General features: G+C 46.1%; 1 protein-coding gene across 2 annotated transcripts in view; it reads right to left on the reverse strand.

The window, feature by feature from the left end:
* LOC115329208 (probable protein phosphatase 2C 21) overlaps positions 1-20,326 on the reverse strand; it is a 55,494-nt gene that overhangs the window by 34,536 nt on the left and 632 nt on the right. For both annotated transcript variants that reach the window (XM_029990747.3, XM_029990746.4), the window contains exons 2-3: positions 17,749-17,818; positions 1,337-1,765 (exon numbers count right to left, since the gene is read on the reverse strand). In XM_029990747.3, coding sequence (XP_029846607.1) covers positions 1,337-1,765; positions 17,749-17,818 — 499 coding nt within the window. The remainder of the gene's footprint in view (positions 1-1,336; positions 1,766-17,748; positions 17,819-20,326) is intronic.

The raw sequence follows: 20,326 nt of genomic DNA on the forward strand, positions 1-20,326 counted from the left end.
AAGCAGATTTCGAACTGCTATAATTTTTTTAGGGGCAAAGCTCCTTAGGGTCTAGCCTTGTCCGTCCATCTGTGCTCACATAAAAAGAAAATATGTTTGCGCAGTCGACAGGATTCGGGCCTGTGCGGGGAGACCCCAATGGATTTCTAGTCCATTGCCTTAACCACTCGGCCATGACTGCGGGACGAGTAGGGGGCCCCGAGATGTAGTAACTCAAGAGCTGGGGTTTCTGTCATGGATGAAACGTTTCATGTAGCCGCTCAACGTCTATACAGGAGAGGGCACTGTGGTCAAATGCGTATATAATCGCGTTAAACTTTGCATGCATTGGCTCAACGTTTATAGACGTGAGGGCGCTGTGGTCAAATGATCAAATGTGTATATAACCACGTTCTATACAACACATTCTCTTTCTGACATGGACCGTTGACTTAAGTGGTGGAGATGCGTTCCCAGGGCTGCTAGCGGATCCAAGCTGATCCGCTAGAAGAACCACTGGCTTTGCATTTCACCGACCATAAAGCAGTAATAATGAAGTCTAAACGCAACCCGGAACTCAGCACTATCTATGAAGAATAAAATCAGTATCATCAGTACCACCAGGGCTTCGCCCATATCAAAATCATTCGCCACGTGGAGATGCGGTCATTTTTATTTCTTGGTTGTTGTGCACCCGTTCCTTTAAGTGGTCAGTTTCTTGGCAGCCAAAATGGGCCTGTAAAACAGGCCAGAACGACATCGACGGGAAAAGAAAGCCCAAACAAGCTAAGGTTTTCACCCGACACCTGACTCATCTCAGGTTTTGTTTCTTGAGTAACGCCAAGATCTATTACCTATTGTGCTTCTGAGATTCACCAACAAAAAAAATGTCACTAACAAAAAACAACTTCGATGCAAATTAAGAAAAAAAATGCCAGAAAATGTTGCTCAGCAGATGAAGGGCAATTTGCAAAGCTGCTTCCTGAAGAGCATGGTAGGAACATAAGTAGACAGACATTGTGGAAAAATTCCTAAAAAGTAAAGACTCGACCAAACGAAACGGAATATTCCCCAAAGTGCAACATTAGTGGTGGCATTTAGCAGCCACATTATAACTTCATCTTGGTTCAGCACACTTCTAAAAAAAAACAGTCCGCCCGAAAAACCGGGTTTGTTAGTCCTATCTTTCAGCGGAGATGGACGCAAAATTAAAAAATCCAATACACAACCGTAAAAAATGTCAGTTTTCGTCTTTAGGAGCCGCTTCCTCACACTTACTTTCAGTCATAAAAAATGGCGTAGAACGCACATATTCCGACACACCTGACCGCAGCCCGACGCAACAGCAAGCGATCACCTTTCTCGGCTGCCGATGCCTCGACGTCTCTCGAAGCAGCTGAACAGTCCCCGTTGACCAGCTTGTCTTCATTAGGCTTAGCGGGGTCCTCCTCCTTCGCGTTAGGCTTAGCACCGTCCAGCTTGGCCACCTCCTTGGCCAGCTCCTTGGCCTTGGCGCTGTAGCGGGCCAGGAGGTCCTCAATGGGCATCTCGGCCTCGGCGCTCAGAAGCTCCGCCTCCCCCTCGTCCGGTGACGCCTCCGCCGAGTCATCCGAGCTGGCGCCGGCCAGCATCTTGAGCTCCGAGAGTCCGCCAGGCGTGATGAGGGTGGCGTCGAACTGGAGGAAGCCCTCGCACAGCGCCTCAGTCAGCTCTCCCTCCGCGTAGCTCTTGAGGGACTTGACGAAGTCGGGGAGCTTCAGGGCACAGTATTTGGCGACTTCGGAACCTGGAACCATGCATAAACCCATCCAGAGTTGAAAAAACGTTTAGAAACGGAGTCTAATTGATTGTTGGAAGGCAGCCAATTCCGCATTTAGAGGAAGGGCTGGATAAAGAGTTAAGACCATAAGAAACAGCTATGCATCGAGTCATCTAAGACCCCTGAATTTTAGCTATTGCCGAAAAAATAATAAGGAACATCAACACGTCAAGTCATCCAAGACCCACCAATTTTAGCTATTGTAGAAGAAATGAGTTCCAATAGATTTTTAGAAAAACGAGAGACAATATTTTGAGCATGAATGTGAATGCTGCATGGAAACCGGATATCCTCCTCCTATGCCTCCAGCACGTGCTCATTGCCACTTAAAAGGAGGCACGGCCTAGGAATCGCAAATTTTTCAAAGAAGTCACATTTTTGGAAAATAGGCTGACCAGCTTTTACAACTCATAAAGAATGCTGTCCAAAAATTTTATTCCTGTAAGTAAAGTATTTACTCCGAAATAAATTATTTTCGAAGTGCTGGCAGCCGCACGTGCGCGCCGACAACGTGGCCGATTACGAAAATGTGCCATTTTCAAAGCACGCTCCCTCCGCGTTTCTTAGGACTAGCATGGACAGGCCCCCCTCGTTGAAATGAGCGTCTCGCCCTCTTTCGTTCTGTTCGCAGCATTGTTCGCGATATTGTGCTCACAGACCGTAAAACCCCGTAGAAAACATAGCTGTGCACGCTCTTATTGGTCAAGCTGGCGAAACAAGAGCTCTGATTCGCTAGGACGAGCCACGTGACGTGGCTCGTCCTAGCGAATCAGGAAGTTCTGTTGGAAATGGGCATACAGCCAGGGAGCTACCAAGCGTCATACAGAGAGAGGGCCACCAAGATGAAGGTTGCGAAGGCCAAAGTGAAAGCGCTCGAGTCCTCCAAGATGTCCCACAAAAAAAGGAAGATGGAAGCTGCGGCCAAGGCACAGAGGGACCGTGCAGAGGAAGGAGTGACATATGCCCCTGGAGCATTTTAGATGAAATGGCAAGCCCCATCTAAACTAAAACACTGTTCGAACTTTCAAACCCTTTTTTCTCAGCTTCATGTTTTCACCATTTTTTCACAGCTCTAAAACTATCGTTCGATGAGTTAAGCGCCCCCAAGTCTAATGTATGGCTTTTTAGAGCGCAGCTCTTAGGGGCCCGTTTCCGGCTTGAGCGGCGTCGCCGTCGGCGTCGGCGTCGCCGTCGCCGTCGCCGTCGCCGTCGCCGTCGGCGTCGGCGTAACCGCGCGGTGCATCATGGGAAATGTCCCATAATGCACCGCGCGAGCCCCCCACCGGGGTCACGTGACCTCGTGGGGGGCACGTGACCCCCCGAGGTCACGTGACCCCCCGAAGTCACGTGACTCCCCTGAGGTCACGTGACCCCCTCCTCGAGGTCACGTGACCCCCCGAGGTCACGTGACCCCCGCCGATGTCGCGTGACCCCCCGATGACGTCATCCTCACTGATGACGTCACCGGCATCCACATCGTCATCGTCATCATCACTGATGACGTCACCGGCATCCACATCGTCATCGTCATCATCACTGATGACGTCACCGGCATCCACATCGTCATCGTCATCATCACTGATGACGTCACCGGCATCCACATCGTCATCGTCATCATCACTGATGACGTCACCGGTATCCGCATCGTCATCGTCATCATCACTGATGACGTCACCGGCATCCACATCGTCATCGTCATCATCACTGATGACGTCACCGGCATCCACATCATCATCGTCATCATCACTGATGACGTCACCGGCATCCACATCGTCATCGTCATCATCACTGATGACGTCACCGGCATCCACATCGTCATCATCACTGATGACGTCACCGGCATCCGCATCGTCATCGTCATCATCACTGATGACGTCACCCGGCATCCACATCGTCATCGTCACTGATGACGTCACCGGCATCCACATCGTCATCATCATTGATGACGTCACCGGCATCCGCATCGTCATCATCACTGATGACGTTACCGACATCCGCATCGTCATCGTCATCATCACTGATGACATCATCAGTGACGTCACTGATGTCGTCACCGGCATCCGCATCGTCATCATCACTCATCACTCGCTGATGACGTCATCATCACTGATGACGTCATCAGCGACGTCACTGATGACGTCACCGACATTCGCATCGTCATCGTCATCATCACTGGTGAAGTCATCAGTGACGTCACTAATGACGTCATCGGTACCCGCATCGTCATCGTCAGTGATGACGTCATCAGTGACGTCAGTGATGACATCATCGGCACTGGGGGTCACGTGACCCCCAAGGTCACGTGACCCCCCACTGGTTAGTTTAACCCCCCCCCCCCCAGTGCCCTTCCCTCCTCCTCCTCAAGAGCTGCGCTCTAATTCGGTGTTACAGGGAGTTGTAAGCGGCTTTCATTTTTGGCATGAAATTTACTGGAGAACTCGGCTATGCGCTTACCTTTTGCAAATTGTTATTTCTTCACACAAAAATGTTGACGTTTGTGAAACAAGAAAAAAATTAAAAATTCATACCATTATTGAAAGTTAATGTTTACGTGAAATATGGCCTTAAAAACTATTTCAAGTCTACTACCGATTAGTTTAGTCATTCAGCGTTATATCCCAACAAAGAAATTGTGCCTTTTTATTCATATTTTGAAACGATCGTTTTTTTCCTTTGGTACTGCTACATGTACATTTTTTTCAACGAATAAGGCTGTAACTTGTCAAAAAATAAACCTTTTGGGTTGAACGTCGGTGTAGCCTCCTAAGTTTTGACGTTTAACATACCCTAAAAATTTCATTGACCTGGCACAAATACTTAAAAAGTAGACCCTCCAAGGGAGTGTCTCCCCTTAAGTGTTCTGTACAAGTTATGCCACGAGGGAAACCTCAGGCATAATCTAACCACTGGGTGTCCCAGCCCCCGCCCCCCCCCCCCCCCCCCCCCCCCCCCCCAAATGGACAACGAATATGAAATACACATCAACTGGGCTACCCTTTTGCTCGTGATGAATGCAGTACCTATCCCTATGCCCGTGGTAACTCCCAAAATATTAAAGTAGTGTCCGGTATAGCTTTAATTTAATATTTTGTGCTATATTCAAGGTTACACGACACATAGCCATAGGCACGGCTTTGAACAAACCTGCCCGCGTTTCCTAAACTTTGTTATTGGCATTTGTTTCATAACTTGAAAACCATATCTCCACATTTATAACAGTGTAAAGGTGCAAGTTAAAAGGGCACTAAACCACTTTTGCAATAGTCTTTTTAAGGCCATAACTTAATCCATAGGCTCTAAGCATCCTAGGTAGTCGTCCATCCTGATTGATTGAATCCGAGGGATTCAATTAAAGATTGAATACCTCGGAACTATTGCTGACACTAGAGGTCGCCATCCGACGAGGACTGTGCCAGACACCAGAGGGCACCATCGGATGAGGAGAAGCACATTTTAGAGTAACTGCATAGGCTCTGCTTGCAGAGCCAGAGTGTCGCATTCCTTTTCCTTGTGCCGTAAACTCCGTATTGGCAGAGAAGCGGTTACGTGCACCAGGCTGGATCCAACTTTCACGAGAGAAAGCGACCTTACAGGCATAGTTTCGGGCGCAGCACGTTTCTCGCTTTGCAAAATACCTATACACCCTACACTAAAATCAAACAAACCGTAATGTTCCTTGACCATTGAACATTATGTGTAGCCACTGGGTACAGTACTGGCCCCGAGCATGACCGAATGGAGCGCTGCGATCGCTCCATTCGGTCATGCCCCGTTCCAGCTGATCATGAATCAGCTGGAACGGGGTTACTCCTGTGGTCTCTTGCACCGCCGTGTTGTAAGCAAATGTGATGTAGGGTAACACCTCTGCTCAAGTCTTGTGCTCTACGTCGACATACATGAAGGTCATGTCGGCGATGGTTTTGTTTAGCCGTTCTGTTAGTCCATTTGTCTGCGGATGGTACGCAGTAATTCGACAGTGGCCGGCTCCACTGAGACGAAGGATCTCTTGCGTCAGCTGGGCCATGAACGAGGATCCACGGTCTGTAATGAGGACTTCGGGGCCGCCGTGCTGGAGGACAATGGACTCGAAAAACTTGGTGACTTAAACAGCCGTACTTGATGAAAGGGCTTTTGTCTCGGCGTACCGTGTGAGATAATCTGTGGCGACGATTATCCAGCGGTTACCCATCGTTGACGGCGGGAAAGGGCGAAGTAAATCCATTCCGATCTGCTGCAACGGTGTGGATGGGGGAGTAATCGGATGCAGAAGTCCTAATAGTTACGTCAGGGGTTTCTTGCGCCGCCGACACTCGTGGCATGATCGAGTGTAGAGGTGAACGGTTTTGGGTAGCCCACCACGCAAACAAACTGCAAAGTCCCCAAAGAACGCCCATGCTGGACAGTTGCTCATCCCATTTTTCGCGTTGAATATCCGTAGGGTGAACAACAAAAACCTCACCCACAACAATCAAATTTATACAATGCTCCCGATTCCATTCACTAAATGGATGGATGGATGGATAACAACTGCTGTACCCTTTATACTGGGTGGTACCTTGCACCACCTAGCCTGAAAAACAATAACAAAAACCTGATTCCCCCTTTCAAGACAATACGTTTATCTCACTATAACCAGGCCATGAAGATGATCGCCAGGCAGACCTTTGGAGGATCAAGCAAGAAAAACTAAAACATCACGCCCTGCCTCCTCCCCCTGGCGAGGCAGTCGCCAATTTTCCTCTCGTCGAACCTTGTCGGCTTCACCTAACGCCAGACCCACTGGGAGACAGGGTTGAGACTTTGGGCCAGAGCCATGTGGGAGGGAGTCCAAAATTCCCTCCGTCCCGCCTGTCCTCCAGCTGTGCTAGTTAGGTCTAATTCCTTCAATTTTCCCTAGACAATTTCCTCCAGCACTCCAACCTCCTCTTTGTTGCCTCTACTCTCCTATAACCCACACTTTCATCTTCTCCAGCCAGACCGAGGGCCACCAGTACGTCTGTCGCCCCTTCGGGAAGGGCAGGACTAAGCTCCTTACATTTTAGAATCGCATACTCAATTGTTTCGTCTTCTCCACAGAATGCGTACGTTGCATCTGTGTCCTAAATCTTGGCCCTATACGTTTTTGTTCTCAAGACTCTCGCCCTTGCCTTAAACAGTAGAGCGCTCCCTCTTGAATCATAGAATAAACCTTCCTTCTTTATTTCTCGCCTTTTTGACCTATAAATCGTTAAAGCTGACTTTGCCTGCATTTTCTCCTCCCACATTTATCTCCCTGCCTCCTTAACTGCCTGTACCATGGAACACATTTGCTCCACTCCACTGCCCATCTGCAATAATGCCTTCCTAAGATTTCGTGCCCGTTTTGCCCATTGCCTGTTCAGACTCCTCATTTTCACCATGGAGCCACAAAATGCAGGGTTGCCAGACATAGAGCATAAATTCCGCTAAAATGAGCAAATATGCAATATATTCTCGAAAAAAAAAAAGCGAGGGCTACATAGTGTTTCCCAGTGTTAAAAGACAATAATGTGGTAGAGTTCCAGACTGGATAGGTTAGATGGAAATGCCAGGCTGTGCCTCCAATGAGGCTCAGTGCACGTCATTTCAAAGCCGTTGCAGCTTAGTGATAACCAGAAGAAAAAATAAACGGCTACACGAGAACTCCCCAGATTTCTTTTTTACCGTTTGATATGTCAGCCCGTTACACTGAAACGAGGAAGTATTAAATTTAGAAAGCAACGGATAAAAAAAAAATAAACGGCGTCGTGCCCGTGAATGGAGCCCACGCGTCTGACAGCACAAACCACTGTATTAGGCAGCAGGTTGCACCACCTAGCAGACAGCAGCAGTGTTGCCAACTAAAAATCAAAAACCTCCGGTAGGAATTTTGAAAAGCCACTAAAAACCGACAAATTTGGGGCATTAGTACAATAAATAAATGAACACTTGGGAGAGAGCTGCGTTCTATGCACAGAACAGTGTCCACTTCATGCTATTATGGGGTATTTGCACAACGGAGTTCCTCCCCGAGGAGAGGAATAAACGTTGCGGAGCTTTGAGGTCACGTGCAACGCATCACGGATGCTCCCCAATCCCTCGAGCTCGCAAGGAGCTGTGGAGAATTTGCGACAGGCCTACAGAATATCCCATCGGAGCAGTCGGGCCCCGTCCTTTCTTCTTCTTCTCCCCTTCCCTCCCCTTTTGGGGGAAGGATTACAATCGACAAAATAGAGGTGCGTGTTGCTTTTCTTTTTTCCCTGCTTTTTGCTGGGTGCACTCAACGTCGCCAGCACGTTAACAAAAAGAAAGAATTGCTGACTCTACCACACACGACTCTGTCGTGGGAGAGCTCGCCTGGATTTTCTGGACCGCCTTCTCCTCCTTGCGGCCTTTCCTTCCCACAGCTCTATGACTTACCGAGTTTCCTCCGGACATAAAGATTTGTCGTGCGGATACACCATTACTGTTACCAGGGCCGGTTTTCTCGAAGCGGTGGTAAACCCATTTTGGTAAACCACGGTGCCTAGGAAGGAAAAAGTACCTAGGTACTGTAATAAACGGCTGGATATAAAACAACAATAATTATTTTTGATTGGGCAGTAAGATGCGCCATCTATCGGTGAAACAAGCCAGTCATTTTGTTTATCCTCTTTTTTCCGCTGGTTGTTATCGATGTAGTATGGTATTTTAAGTCAAAATATAGTAATGTTGTACTTGAAGACCAATTTATTTGCTTCAGATGGTACGAAAAAATTTTAGCCACTAGGCTAGAGTTTGTCGACGAATATTCGAAAATGTAAGAAGGATTTCCTTCAACATGTTTCGCCATAAACAATGCATAACTTTCCCGTGTGCCTTCCAGTCTGGCAAAACCGGTGCTGTAGTCTCGTTTTTGTTCCTTGCGACGCACGTTTCTGCAATTCCTGCTGATCTCAACTGTTTGCCCTCTCTTCCATTTGCCCAACCGATCCACCGGTGACGAGAAGCTAGGCTTCTTGTCACCGTTGAACTGCTGGCCACCGGGGATATGTAGGAACCTCGATTCTGTCGGCATACTGCGAACAGAAATACAGCACAATGTCCCAGCTGTTCACCCGAAACGAAGACTTCATCGAGGATAACCCCCTTTCTCCGCAAAGTAATCGCTGCTTACGAGTTGGCGTGCATAGTGTAACAAATTAAATGTGTTGGTATAAATATATACCAACACTCGTTCGCAAAACATTTCTTTACTCACCATAAAAACACTTGCAAGACTTATGTACCGTTATATTTCTTGAATCCCGGACTGCTGAAGACTGATGCCTTTGCGGAATGCTGCCGTCGGTTAGTTTAGTAGTCCCTCTGAACTACCGTTTTGTTTGACGTGCTAATAGGCGGATGGTGCGTTATTAATATAACAGCCGGATCGAAATGAACGTTCAGCAGAACCAAGCAGAACTATTAGGCCTCATTGTAGGTACTGTAGGTACTCGGCGCCCCTGCTCTCCCAGTCACATGACCTAGAATTCCCGCTTCTAGGGACAATAGTTAACTTTAACCCATGGTTCCCGTTCGAGAAAATGGGCCCAGGTGTTACTAGGTGTGTTGTCCAGGATACCCGCCAACATACACTTCTATTGTTCTGACTTGGTGGCAGTTCAAAGCTTCAGCGACCAAATTTACGTGCTTTGAAATAAGTGATATTTCCCAGGAAACTCGAATAAGGTCGGTTAGAACTTCCAGTAACCTGTCTTAAAGATTATAGTCCTATAGCCCCCACATTTCTTTTTCTTTTGTTGAGATTGTTGCATATAGTTTACTGGGTCAATTTCATATGGCAGACTTTGAAAACACGCACAAGTCAGTTAAAAGCATGTTCTGAGGTTTGTCACTGTGACATCTCAATGAGGTTGCAAGCGTCGCTCTCAATGATAACAATTTTGCTGACATTGAGCAAATGACAAGCCCACTACTCTAACTCACTGCAGAAATTTAGTTATTTGTGCTTCATAAATATAAACTGAAGACATTTTAGACGGGCAGAAAAACGGCTACGCGGGCCTGCCATCCCAAAGGAAATTTCCCAGATTATATTCCGGTCTATGTGGGAATAAGGGAAATCTTGCTAGTTAGAGAGAAATTTTATACACTAGTTACAATTTTTTTTAGACAATATAGAATTTTAGCAGTTTTGGCCATGTTTGGGTTATTTCCTCCAGCCGTTTGGCGGTTTGTGGTGCGACCATCTGGCAACACTGAGGAGTACTAGGCTAGGTGGCACAAGATACCGTCTGTCATAAAGGGTGCAGCCGTTAGCATCCATCCATCCAACTTTTTTCGGCAAAATAAATTTTCATCGCCCCTTAAAAACGATGAAGGAAGGTACCAGCCAAGTCCAACATTTTGAGAGCACCGCTGTGCCTTCTCGAAAGAAAAAAAGCTTGAGTACAAGAAGAAATACTGCAATGTCTGGAGACATCAACTTGGCAAGACTAATATTATTTCGTGAAGTGCCGTCGTGTTCCGTATGTTGGAGTTTGAGAACTCTCGCCTGTGTTACACCTTTTGTTTTGGACTAACTATTATTCGCGACTCCAGCAAAACGGACGCCGCCAAGCGGGAAAACCGGGAACCAGCCGGTCCAGGTCGCTCCGCGCCCCTCCCCGTCTCTGGTGGCTTTCGCGGAGACGTGTTGTCGGCGCGGTGGCGAACAATGTAATTTGACGAAGGTCCGAATATTTCTTAAGTTTGCCTGAGTGATCATTAGTGTGGTGAAGCCTCAGTAAATTGTTTTCTTCTATTAAGTGTTTGAAAGCCCATTTACTCCACAGCACACGGTCGCGTGCTTTCGATTTCTTGGATGGGGAGGAATCACGGAAAAACTTTTTGATTTCTTGTCTGTCTCGAAGCACATTCAAAGTGACGACTGCTTGGTAACTGATACTGGAGGGAACATCAATGTTGCAGTCAAGTGAATGGGAAGGTTCGATAGCTGCTTTTCTTGAGTTCGGTTGTGTTCGGTTAGCTTCAAGTTTGAGCTACCCACGCCGGTCGGTGCGTTGGCTATTCATCTTGGCTGCTTTTCGCCGAAAAAGCCTCTGGACCACACTGAAGGAGTTGGGCTGATTTCGCAATTACTTGATTCAGGAAAACTTGCTCGCTGCAAATGATGAATGAGGGAAATTATCTGTTTTCAAAAGGTGGGAGACAAGTCTCGCAACGTTAGATGCTGCCACGGCATTTTGACCTATCGCGCTTCCAATATTTATATTACCAGGACGTCGAAGCCAGCAGTAATATACGTCTACATTGATCAGGTTGACCGGCCACAAAAAAATACTAATTTTCTCCGTTCAGGATTCGAAGCAAAGTTCAATGCAGAGAGGTTCTGCGTGGATCTTCAATGAAGACTCTCTTCAGTTTGTCTCCGTGCTGCCGGCTATAGAACCATTTGGCTAAATTTAAGTAGTATGTCTTCGTCTGTCAAATATACTTTTATTCAGCAGCTCACCTAATAGCTAGTCAACTAAGCTCATATTTCAACCCGAAGGATATACTAATATCGCTTTAGTGGGACCATAGTACGTAATATAATACATAACCCGCTCCACCAAAATGACTTCTCGATTGCTACTAAAACCTGAATTGAAATACGAGTATCAGCTGCTTAGTGGTTCGCCGGCGGGTTAACATGGTCCTTGGCTCAAAAAGCGGTTGCTTAATTTTCGCAATTTTCCTGCAGCCTGTGTTGATGGCCGAGCAGACGACTGGAGCTGTTTCGTTAACGCGGATACGCACAAAAGCTCGATTCCGCGGACAGATAAGTCGCATGGTCGAGGCATGCGAGTTAGCTGAAAAGTTACTATCTGTGGAACAATTCTATAGTCATCGCCGCTTTCCTTAGATGATCAAAACTGATTAGTATATGACTGTCTCTCCGGAGCCCATAGTTTCGGTTTTGAACGAAATCTCCGAAACGAAAGTTTGACACGAAAAGAACAAAAAAACACCGGCAAAACAAAACTATGCTTTGCAAGTTTATCTGCACCGGCTACACTTCACCGTCTCAGTTCAAATACCTATAAAATTGGGCATTAAACAAAAGAAAATCTGTTAACTTGAACGCGCCACCCATTCAGGCGGCCCGGCCGAGCCGCCGCGACCTGGACTCAGCCGCCATGTTTGCTTGGTGGTGGCGCCCCCTATAGGTCGCTGGAGTCGCGAATAAAAAGCGCTAATGAATTCATTAAAGCAGTATCATGTTTTGATGACGTGCATAACATCTAAGGCGGAGATAGGGTTTCTTTTGTCAGTTTGAATCTCCCAGTAACGCTTCCCCTTGCCAGATTGGTTTTGGCCACGGTTTTGGCCCGATGAACTAATTTATTGTGAAATGTAAGCGAGGCGTAAAGGCTGTGCGTAGAGCCAGTCATCTGCTTCTTGCGCAGGGGTTGCGGTGACGTCAAAACGACACCGAGCTCCGATTGGGTTTGGTTAAAAGGAAAGTGGGTAGACCTCAATGCGAGATGCCTCGAGGTCTAACCAATATTTTTTTTCAATCAGCTAATAAGAGCTCGGCATTCCGACATTATCGCAACCCTTGTGCAAGAAGTAAACAAACTTGAGCTCCGCATATCAGGGCTGGGCAGAGATACTCCAAAAGTATTTGGGAATACAAATACTGAGACATATGTATTTTAAGGTCCAAAATACAGATACTTTTACAATGGGATATCCCCAAGATACTTCTGCAAAAACGGCAAAAAAGTATTCCCGAATGCAGATACTTATAGAAATACACTTGTTCACAAACTGTTCACAAAATGTAGGGAGGGTGCAGTTTGTGGCGAATGCAAATGGTAATGTACGCTTGTGCTCCTCTTTTTGTGTCATTTTGTGCACTTCCCCTTATCTTAAGCTCTCTGATCATTAATGCCAATAATAATTTTTAAAAAAATGTCATCCCCGGTGAACTACATAGTTACTGATCAGTAAATACTGCGTGGCTTGCTTGACAAAAGACGTCTGCACGAAATGAACCCTATTTTGCCGTGACAACGCAACTCAAACTACCGTCTTATACCCCTGTCAGACGGGAAAGTAAATGTAATTTTGATTGAATGTCATTCACCGCTCGCCGAATCAGCTCGAGAGCCTGGTTCTGCACGTGGTGCGTGCATGCGCCGCGTGGCGTATTAAACACGCGGATTGGCCGAGCTGTAATGTCATTTTGTTTAAATGTCATTTAACGTGCCCGTCTGGCAGGGGTATTATATGTTTCCGAGTCACCCATATTGTGGGGAGATTGGGGAACAGAGCCATATCTTTTCTACACTCAACTCCTTTACAGCGTTCACTCTACTAAATGGGAAAAAGGGAAGGCTTTGTGACAGGAGCTTACTCTGTAATTCTTGCAAGTGACCTTCTTTAAACCAGCTTTTTTTTTAATGTTGGCGACGGTGATGGATCATGTTATAGGGCGGGTTAATATCATAAATTCTGAAGCACCTTGCACCAAACATGTTTTTATCCTTTAAATTTATTGTAAAAAACCGCAACAAATGTAACGAGATACCCAAGTCTGGTAAAGTATCACAATACAAGCGACACATAGTAAATGCATGTATCACTATCAAGGTACAAATACATTTTTCAAATTTAAAGGTAAACATTAGACAGAACTGTCTGGTTGGGGAAATGTTTATTAAAATATGACGACCAACCAATCCCTAAATCAGGGGCACAACGTTTCGAAACCGGTTCGGCTTCTTCAGGGGCGACTATGGAGGAATTGCGGCTCCTTTCCTCCATAATCGCCCCTGAAGAAGAAGCCGAACCGGCTTCGAAACGTTGGGCCGTATTTTAATACGGCCCAACGTTGGGTCGTTTTTAATAAACCTTTTTCAAATGTACCTCGATACAGATACTCCATAGTATCCTAAGATACTATCGCGATACTGCACAGCCCTGCCGCATGTAATATATTTCTCATAGTAAAAATGTTAAGTGATGCAGAAAACAATGAATATTTAGTATTACCGTAGAATACCGTGCATCCGCCCATTCCACATTAAGCACCCATTACCAAATTTGAAAGATCTGAGAAAATATGAACAGCATATTTATACGTAAAATGGACTACTTCCAAAACCGACGCGCCCCATCGCGGCGAAATACCACGCAGTGCACTCTGGGAACTAGTTGGCCACTCAGTTTCGGTTTCGACTGAGCAGCTTCACCTCATGCTATCACGCCGCGACCGAACGCTGCTTGCGTTTTCGATTATCTGACTTTTCACGAACGTAAAATACACTCATTCTCGAGCTATACAAAACGAAGACCGGGGCAGGTTCCTTGGTTCCCGAAACACCGGATATTGTGCGTGCGATGCGAACGTAGTAAGACGTGGCTTAGTCACCTCACCCTACGAGTGCACGTTTGAGCTCAATTTCAATAATCCCGTCTAGTACCACTGAACTAGAACTGAAATTTGTTCATCTGGAGCCTTATACGTATTTTATTTGCCAAACGTCCGTTTCTTGTTACTTCATTGGGCGAAAAGAAAGCCGCATTTTCACACGGTATCAAAGTTGAGCCCAGCGTTTACGCATGAACTTTTAAGGAAACGCAATAAATTCGACCTCGCTACTGCACAAAAGTTACTATGATGTCTTCCTCGTGTCATCATATATCTCCCACTCGAATTTTATGTATAGAAGATTAACTTCTTGCAAATGCTGAGATCGGCTAGCTACGACGGAGGCCCTAACAAGCTTCCCCTACTCCTCGCTAAGCCTTTTTGGACGATCTTTTACTGACGCCCAAGATCTGCGCCTGAACGGTGTGTCTGAAATTATCTCGGCATACTCAGGCAGAAAGAAAACAAACACATAACAAATATTATGGCCATTAGCACCCGTCAAACGCGCTTTGAATTCGTTCGAGTCTTGTGTGAAGAATGTCGCACCGTGCGCCGGACGGGCATGAACCCCTATGCGGTGCGCATGGGGGTTCATGCCCGTCCGGCGCACTACCGGGGAACGGTGCGACATTCTTCACACAAGTGCTCGAATTTTGCTTTCTCAAAACGGTCTGTATGTGCGAATTTGCCTATATGATTGCAGGATAACTTTATGTGCATACGCGATGTTGAATAATAGTGGAATGCAAGCGGGTGGGGACTTCACTTCGTGCAGTGCTGCGGGTCAGTACAGATAAGAGATAAGAAGTGTGTCAAAATTGAGCTTTTCAATGGCGCCTCCGAGTTTTACCTCGCATACTCAGGCATATTAAGAAATACAGTAATTGCAAAAAGTAATATTTCGTCTATGGACGCACGAAACAAACAAACTTCCTGATCAACAACACTAATGTAAAGGCGCGAGCTCGATCTATGCGTACCTATTGGTTGCTACAGCTTGTTGATTCGTACACAAGCAAGATCCCCGAGGTTCGCAGCGTCGAGATTCCCAGCATTGGCTCGTCCACATACCTCGATTGGAACGCTAACAGGAAAGCTCAAGTACAAAAATACAACAAGCATGTGTTAAGACAAGCTATACGTCTCAGGCTTGTGCTAAAGCTTCGAGGCCTGGCCATTTAGGTTAGTTTAGAGACCACAAATGACGCTCTCGGGACCAGAAAACAATCTCTTGTCGACGTGTCGATCGAAACCGAAACCATGCCACCCTCCTCCCTGGCCAACTAGTTCCCAGAGTGCAACGTGCGCCGTGTTGCATGCGGGGCTTTATGGAAGTAGTCTATTGATGACCGGACAAGCGCCCATCCCCCATTTTTTTTTTTTTTAGATTATCTCCAAAGTTTGAGTGGGCGCTTGCTTGGTATTTTATGGTACATAAATATTTGGACAAGCGAAAAAAATTTCAAGCGTCCGCTAGGGAAACTTTGAATTTCCGCGCTGGCAGCCCTGCTGCAACGTGACATTAACCCCTTAAAGGGGTACTCCACCGATTTTTTGAGCTACCTCAACTAACTATATTTTCTGACTCCCCGGCCTTTACTCTCTCCGGTATGCTATTTAGAATCGCGAAATTCATAATAGTTATTGCGAAATCGGCAAATGAAAATGATGCAAAAACCAACATTCAAATATACGCGCGCTTTTCAGGGCCGTGACGTCAGTGGCAGGCAGGCTTGACAGTCGAGCAAGCAGCCAAAAAATAGATTATGCCAATCATTTGTTCCGTGCTGGAGCGCGGGTACTGCAGTGAGCTTCCCAAGCATTCATTTGACACCATGAAACTGCTTCGAATCAGTTTAAAACAAAATCTACAGCCCAAAGAGTGAACCCCTGCCTTCCACTGACGTCACTTTTTCATTGTTGCCAGTAGAGACTTCGAGCTTGAAAAACACGGTGAGGACCAAAACTGTAAATTCAATAACTTCGCGAAAAAACAATATTTTCACCTAATATTTGGGATACTATTTTCGCGATGTTTGTTGGTTAGTTTAGCAAAATTTCAAGCAAATCGGAGACAATGAAAAAATCGGTGGAGTAGCCCTTTAAGTGCCTGGAACGAGCTGAGCTCGTCGACCACTTTCTGGCTAAAAATGCCGTGGACGAGCTCAGCTCGTCCAGTGGTTTTTTCGGTAGCCCTTATTTCCACGGACGAGCTAGGCTCGTCCGAGTAGTTTTGCGGCGCTGATCATAGATGGCAGAACTCGTTTTAACTGGTAAATATTTTTTTCGTCTCCGCTGATTTTTGCGTAATAAACTTTTCAAATTTTATGTTTTTTGTTTGTTTTTTTTTGTTTATTTTAAAAGAATAACATTTCAAAATAAAAAAAAAAATATGGCCCTTTTAGGTTACTTTTGGGGAAAAAAAACTTGGCACTTAGGGGTTAAAACCACTGAAAACCCTGCTGGCATCAAAGCTGTCATTTCTCCCGCTAGATTACCTGGAAAACCGCTGACGACACCGTTTCGTTGATGACAACGTCTACGACGACACCGTTTTGTCGACGTCGTCATAGACCCAGAGCAGTTTGTATTAGGAGCTAAATGTTCGCACAGACAGAGGTGAAAACCACTGAATCTGTGGACCGTAAATGTGGTTGAGACGGGGAAGGAATTGACTCAAGAATTCAAAAGGAACAAAACAACGGTTTTCCAAGCGATGCGGGCTGACAATCAACCAGCTGGCGCTCCAAATTTTGGCTGTCTGCCCATCTGTGCATCGTTAAAAAGCAAATAAAGTCTTGCCTTATATTTTCCGTCGTTAATGACTAGTTCACCAGGCAATAATGCTACTTTTCCTCGATAATGAAGAATAGCTCAACGAGTTAACATAGTTTAAATTGGTTGCTGACAAAAAAATGCTCGCTACCGCAAAACTGTGTTATGACCAGACTGAGTAACTGATGCCAACTGTAAGACAATAACAATAACAAGCAGCTTTGAGCACGTATTCGACAAAAATAGGGGCTGTGAAGGCACCGAAAACGAGTGCCGAACTTGCAGCTAGGCGGTACGAACAAGCCACAGCCCGATTCAAAGTGTTAGGTTGAATTCATTCGTAGAGCACGTTTGTCCAGGCCGGGCATTGGTCCGACAGTTTTAGGAAGCAACACATTGTTGCTATCATATTTTTGAGGAAAACTAGGAAGAAAATGTAGCTCACAAGGTATGTATAATTCTATTTTGAATAACTACCGTCTGCTGGCACTCACGCCCGTTCATCGCTCGCGCGGGGTGAACACTGTTTGTACAACCGGAATCTTCTTCTTGACAAGTTTTGCCACCGTCGCTCTTCCAGCCCCAACACGCCGGTGCCGAAAGCATCTACGCCAAGTCTTTCGAGGTTCTCCATTAGTAATCTTTTTGGCAAGCTGATATTACCAAGCTACAACATGCCCTCATAAGCACACTTTCATTTGTACATTGAGAGGTTTGGTGACAGGACATGCGAGAACAAACTCCAGGGCCTCGAGTGACAAGGTTTCCTCACCTCCGTGGCCATCGTAGACTGCGAAGAACGATGTGTCCTTGTCATAGTTGAGAATTGTGTTGTGGGCATCCTGCATGGAAAATGACACCACATTTCATGAGGCATATCTGTCAATATTTCACCGACAGAATGACAAGCTGCATCTTTCAAACGCCTCCAGCACACCGCTCCATGCCTTCCGCCTGTTGAAGTTAGGAAGCTGGTGCTGGAGGCAGGACAAGTGAAGCCCCTCCCTCCAGTTCTCACCTTGCCAGTGACGACAGTGCTCCGCTCCCACGCTGCAACCACCGTCCTGACTCAACTACTTCCATCACGGACTCCGAGCATTTTAAATCTGCGTTAACTAACCATGCTCTTGACGAGTGCGTCAAAACGGCATTTTGTTTTTTATTCTAATTTGTCCCCGTATTTTTAATTGTATTACTATATTGTTGCTCTCTCCCTCTATAATGCCTTCCGCGGAGCCGAGGAAACAATAAATAAATAAATAGATAAATAAATGCAAGAGGCAATTTGTCTCCAAAGCAGCCAAAGTGCCGTAAACTTGGAAATTGTCGAAAGCCGGGTCAGGTGGCTCATTGGCATTTTTCACTCTTAGCGTTCTTGCGTAACTGCACTTGCCACTGCATCCTTGCAAAGCTCCAATTTCCGTCGCCGGGAGATATTTCGGGCGAGCTGAAGAGCTTTGGTTGGAGCAAAATCATAATAAAATATAAAATCAAATTTAATATTCTCAACTAAACTTTACCGCATAGCTCCCTTTATTTGTGACATGAACCGCAAACTGCTTTTTAGTGAAAAACTCGAGACTGAGGTAATGACAGACGACGACAAGGAAAAGAAGGAGAATGTCTCTCTTTTTTGAGATGTTCTCCTTCTCTTCCTTGTCATCGTCTGTCATTACCTCAGTCTCGGGTTTTTCACTAAAATGTTTGATATACACCAGCTCACTTGCGCTCTTACGTTCTGCTCAGCGAACTGTTATTTTATGCATTCGTCCTCAAGTAACGGTATTAAAGAGATGCTTCATCGAAATTTGAAATATTCCTGTCGTGTTCAAAAATAGGCTGAATATAATCCACAATATCCATAAATAACAATCCCACGCTTGTATTTTGAGCCTGGTGGCTGTATTTTTCGTTATAAACGGCCCACTCTGGCAAGCGCTCGGAGAAGGCCCAGCGGAGACCACGTGACATCCAACGCAATTCTGACGTAAGTCGTCTCGGGACGAGCAAAGCTACGGCGAGGCTGACGTCGAGAGGATGGCCTTGTCGTTCCACCCACCGAAGCAGCTGCTTTTGTACGAATTTCGAGTGACGGGTTAATTTTCTGTAATCTTGCAGGGGGACAATAGCGACTTCTGCGACACACAAAAGGCATTCTCGGGAAGAGGGGAGTTTCTCCTGCCCCTCTTCTCTCGTCGTGGCCGGAGGCGAGACAACCTCCGTCACTAGCTGTCAAGGTTCCTAGACGGGCATTACGAGCGAGGCGTTAGCGACATCCACCAGGTGCTCTTTGCTAATCGTTTTAAAATTCCTTTTCGTGACTTTTTTAACAAGATATTAGTATGTTCGATGTGATGCTGCTCCTTTGAACACATATAGACCAAAAAATGAGCGCCGAAATTTCGTTGTAGTATCCCTTTAAAGGAACGGTGCAATGATATTCACTTGGAATGTTTTTCACTTTACATGAGTTTACTGGCACTAGTGGGACTCAAGGATACTCGCACGCAACGCCACTGACCAAGAAATTCCTTTGTTACGCTGTAATTTCGAGGACAAAACCCGGCGTTTTCATTCAATCTCTCCTTCGCAAAACCTGATGACGTAGCTGGGCGGTAGCAGTACCGCCCAGTGACGATATTTGAATGCGGCTCATAGATTCGACCCGAACATTGCGTGGGCACTCGATTTGGGCTCGTGATAACCTATAGCTCGAGAAGTATTCGGGTAGTGTTCCGTGTCCAATCACTGCAATGACGACAACAGACAAACCATAAAAATGTCTGGAACGCAGCGCATGTCTTGTGCCTTGCCAACCCCCAGCGCATGGCTATGATCAACATTGGTGGCATATAATTGGCTCCAGATCATGTGGCCACTTGTTCCGGCTGCGAGTTGAGGGGTTAACTCTGCTCGTTTTTCTTTATTTTTTTTCTGTGACTTCGATTGCGTGTGGTGAAGAACGAACGGGTATTTTACAAGTCATTAAAGTTATGGATTCGTTCTAAACGGTATTTGCGCAAAATACGAAAATCGTTGCATCGCCCCTTTAAAGATTTATCGCTTTGTTCTCTATTTCCTGGAAAGCCGCCGGCCCATTATAAATCTGCGAGGTCTGCAGTAATTCGCACGTAATGCATACGATAGGATTTGGACCGGTATGATAAGCAGGAACTGGGAGACTGGGTTACGGAACCAGGGATCTTTGGACTACAGTGCTCCGGCGAAACCATACTGACGGCTAGCGTTCCGTCTGCGCTAACTTTACACGAAGCAATCCAGTTCACACGCAACGCTAGAAAGCTCCAATTTCTGGAAGGTCTGTTTACGAGCGTTGTGGGCGGAGCCGT

This window comes from Ixodes scapularis, unplaced genomic scaffold, assembly GCF_016920785.2.
Source record: "Ixodes scapularis isolate PalLabHiFi unplaced genomic scaffold, ASM1692078v2 PGA_scaffold8__174_contigs__length_109621045, whole genome shotgun sequence".
Taxonomy (NCBI): Eukaryota; Metazoa; Arthropoda; class Arachnida; order Ixodida; family Ixodidae; genus Ixodes; species Ixodes scapularis.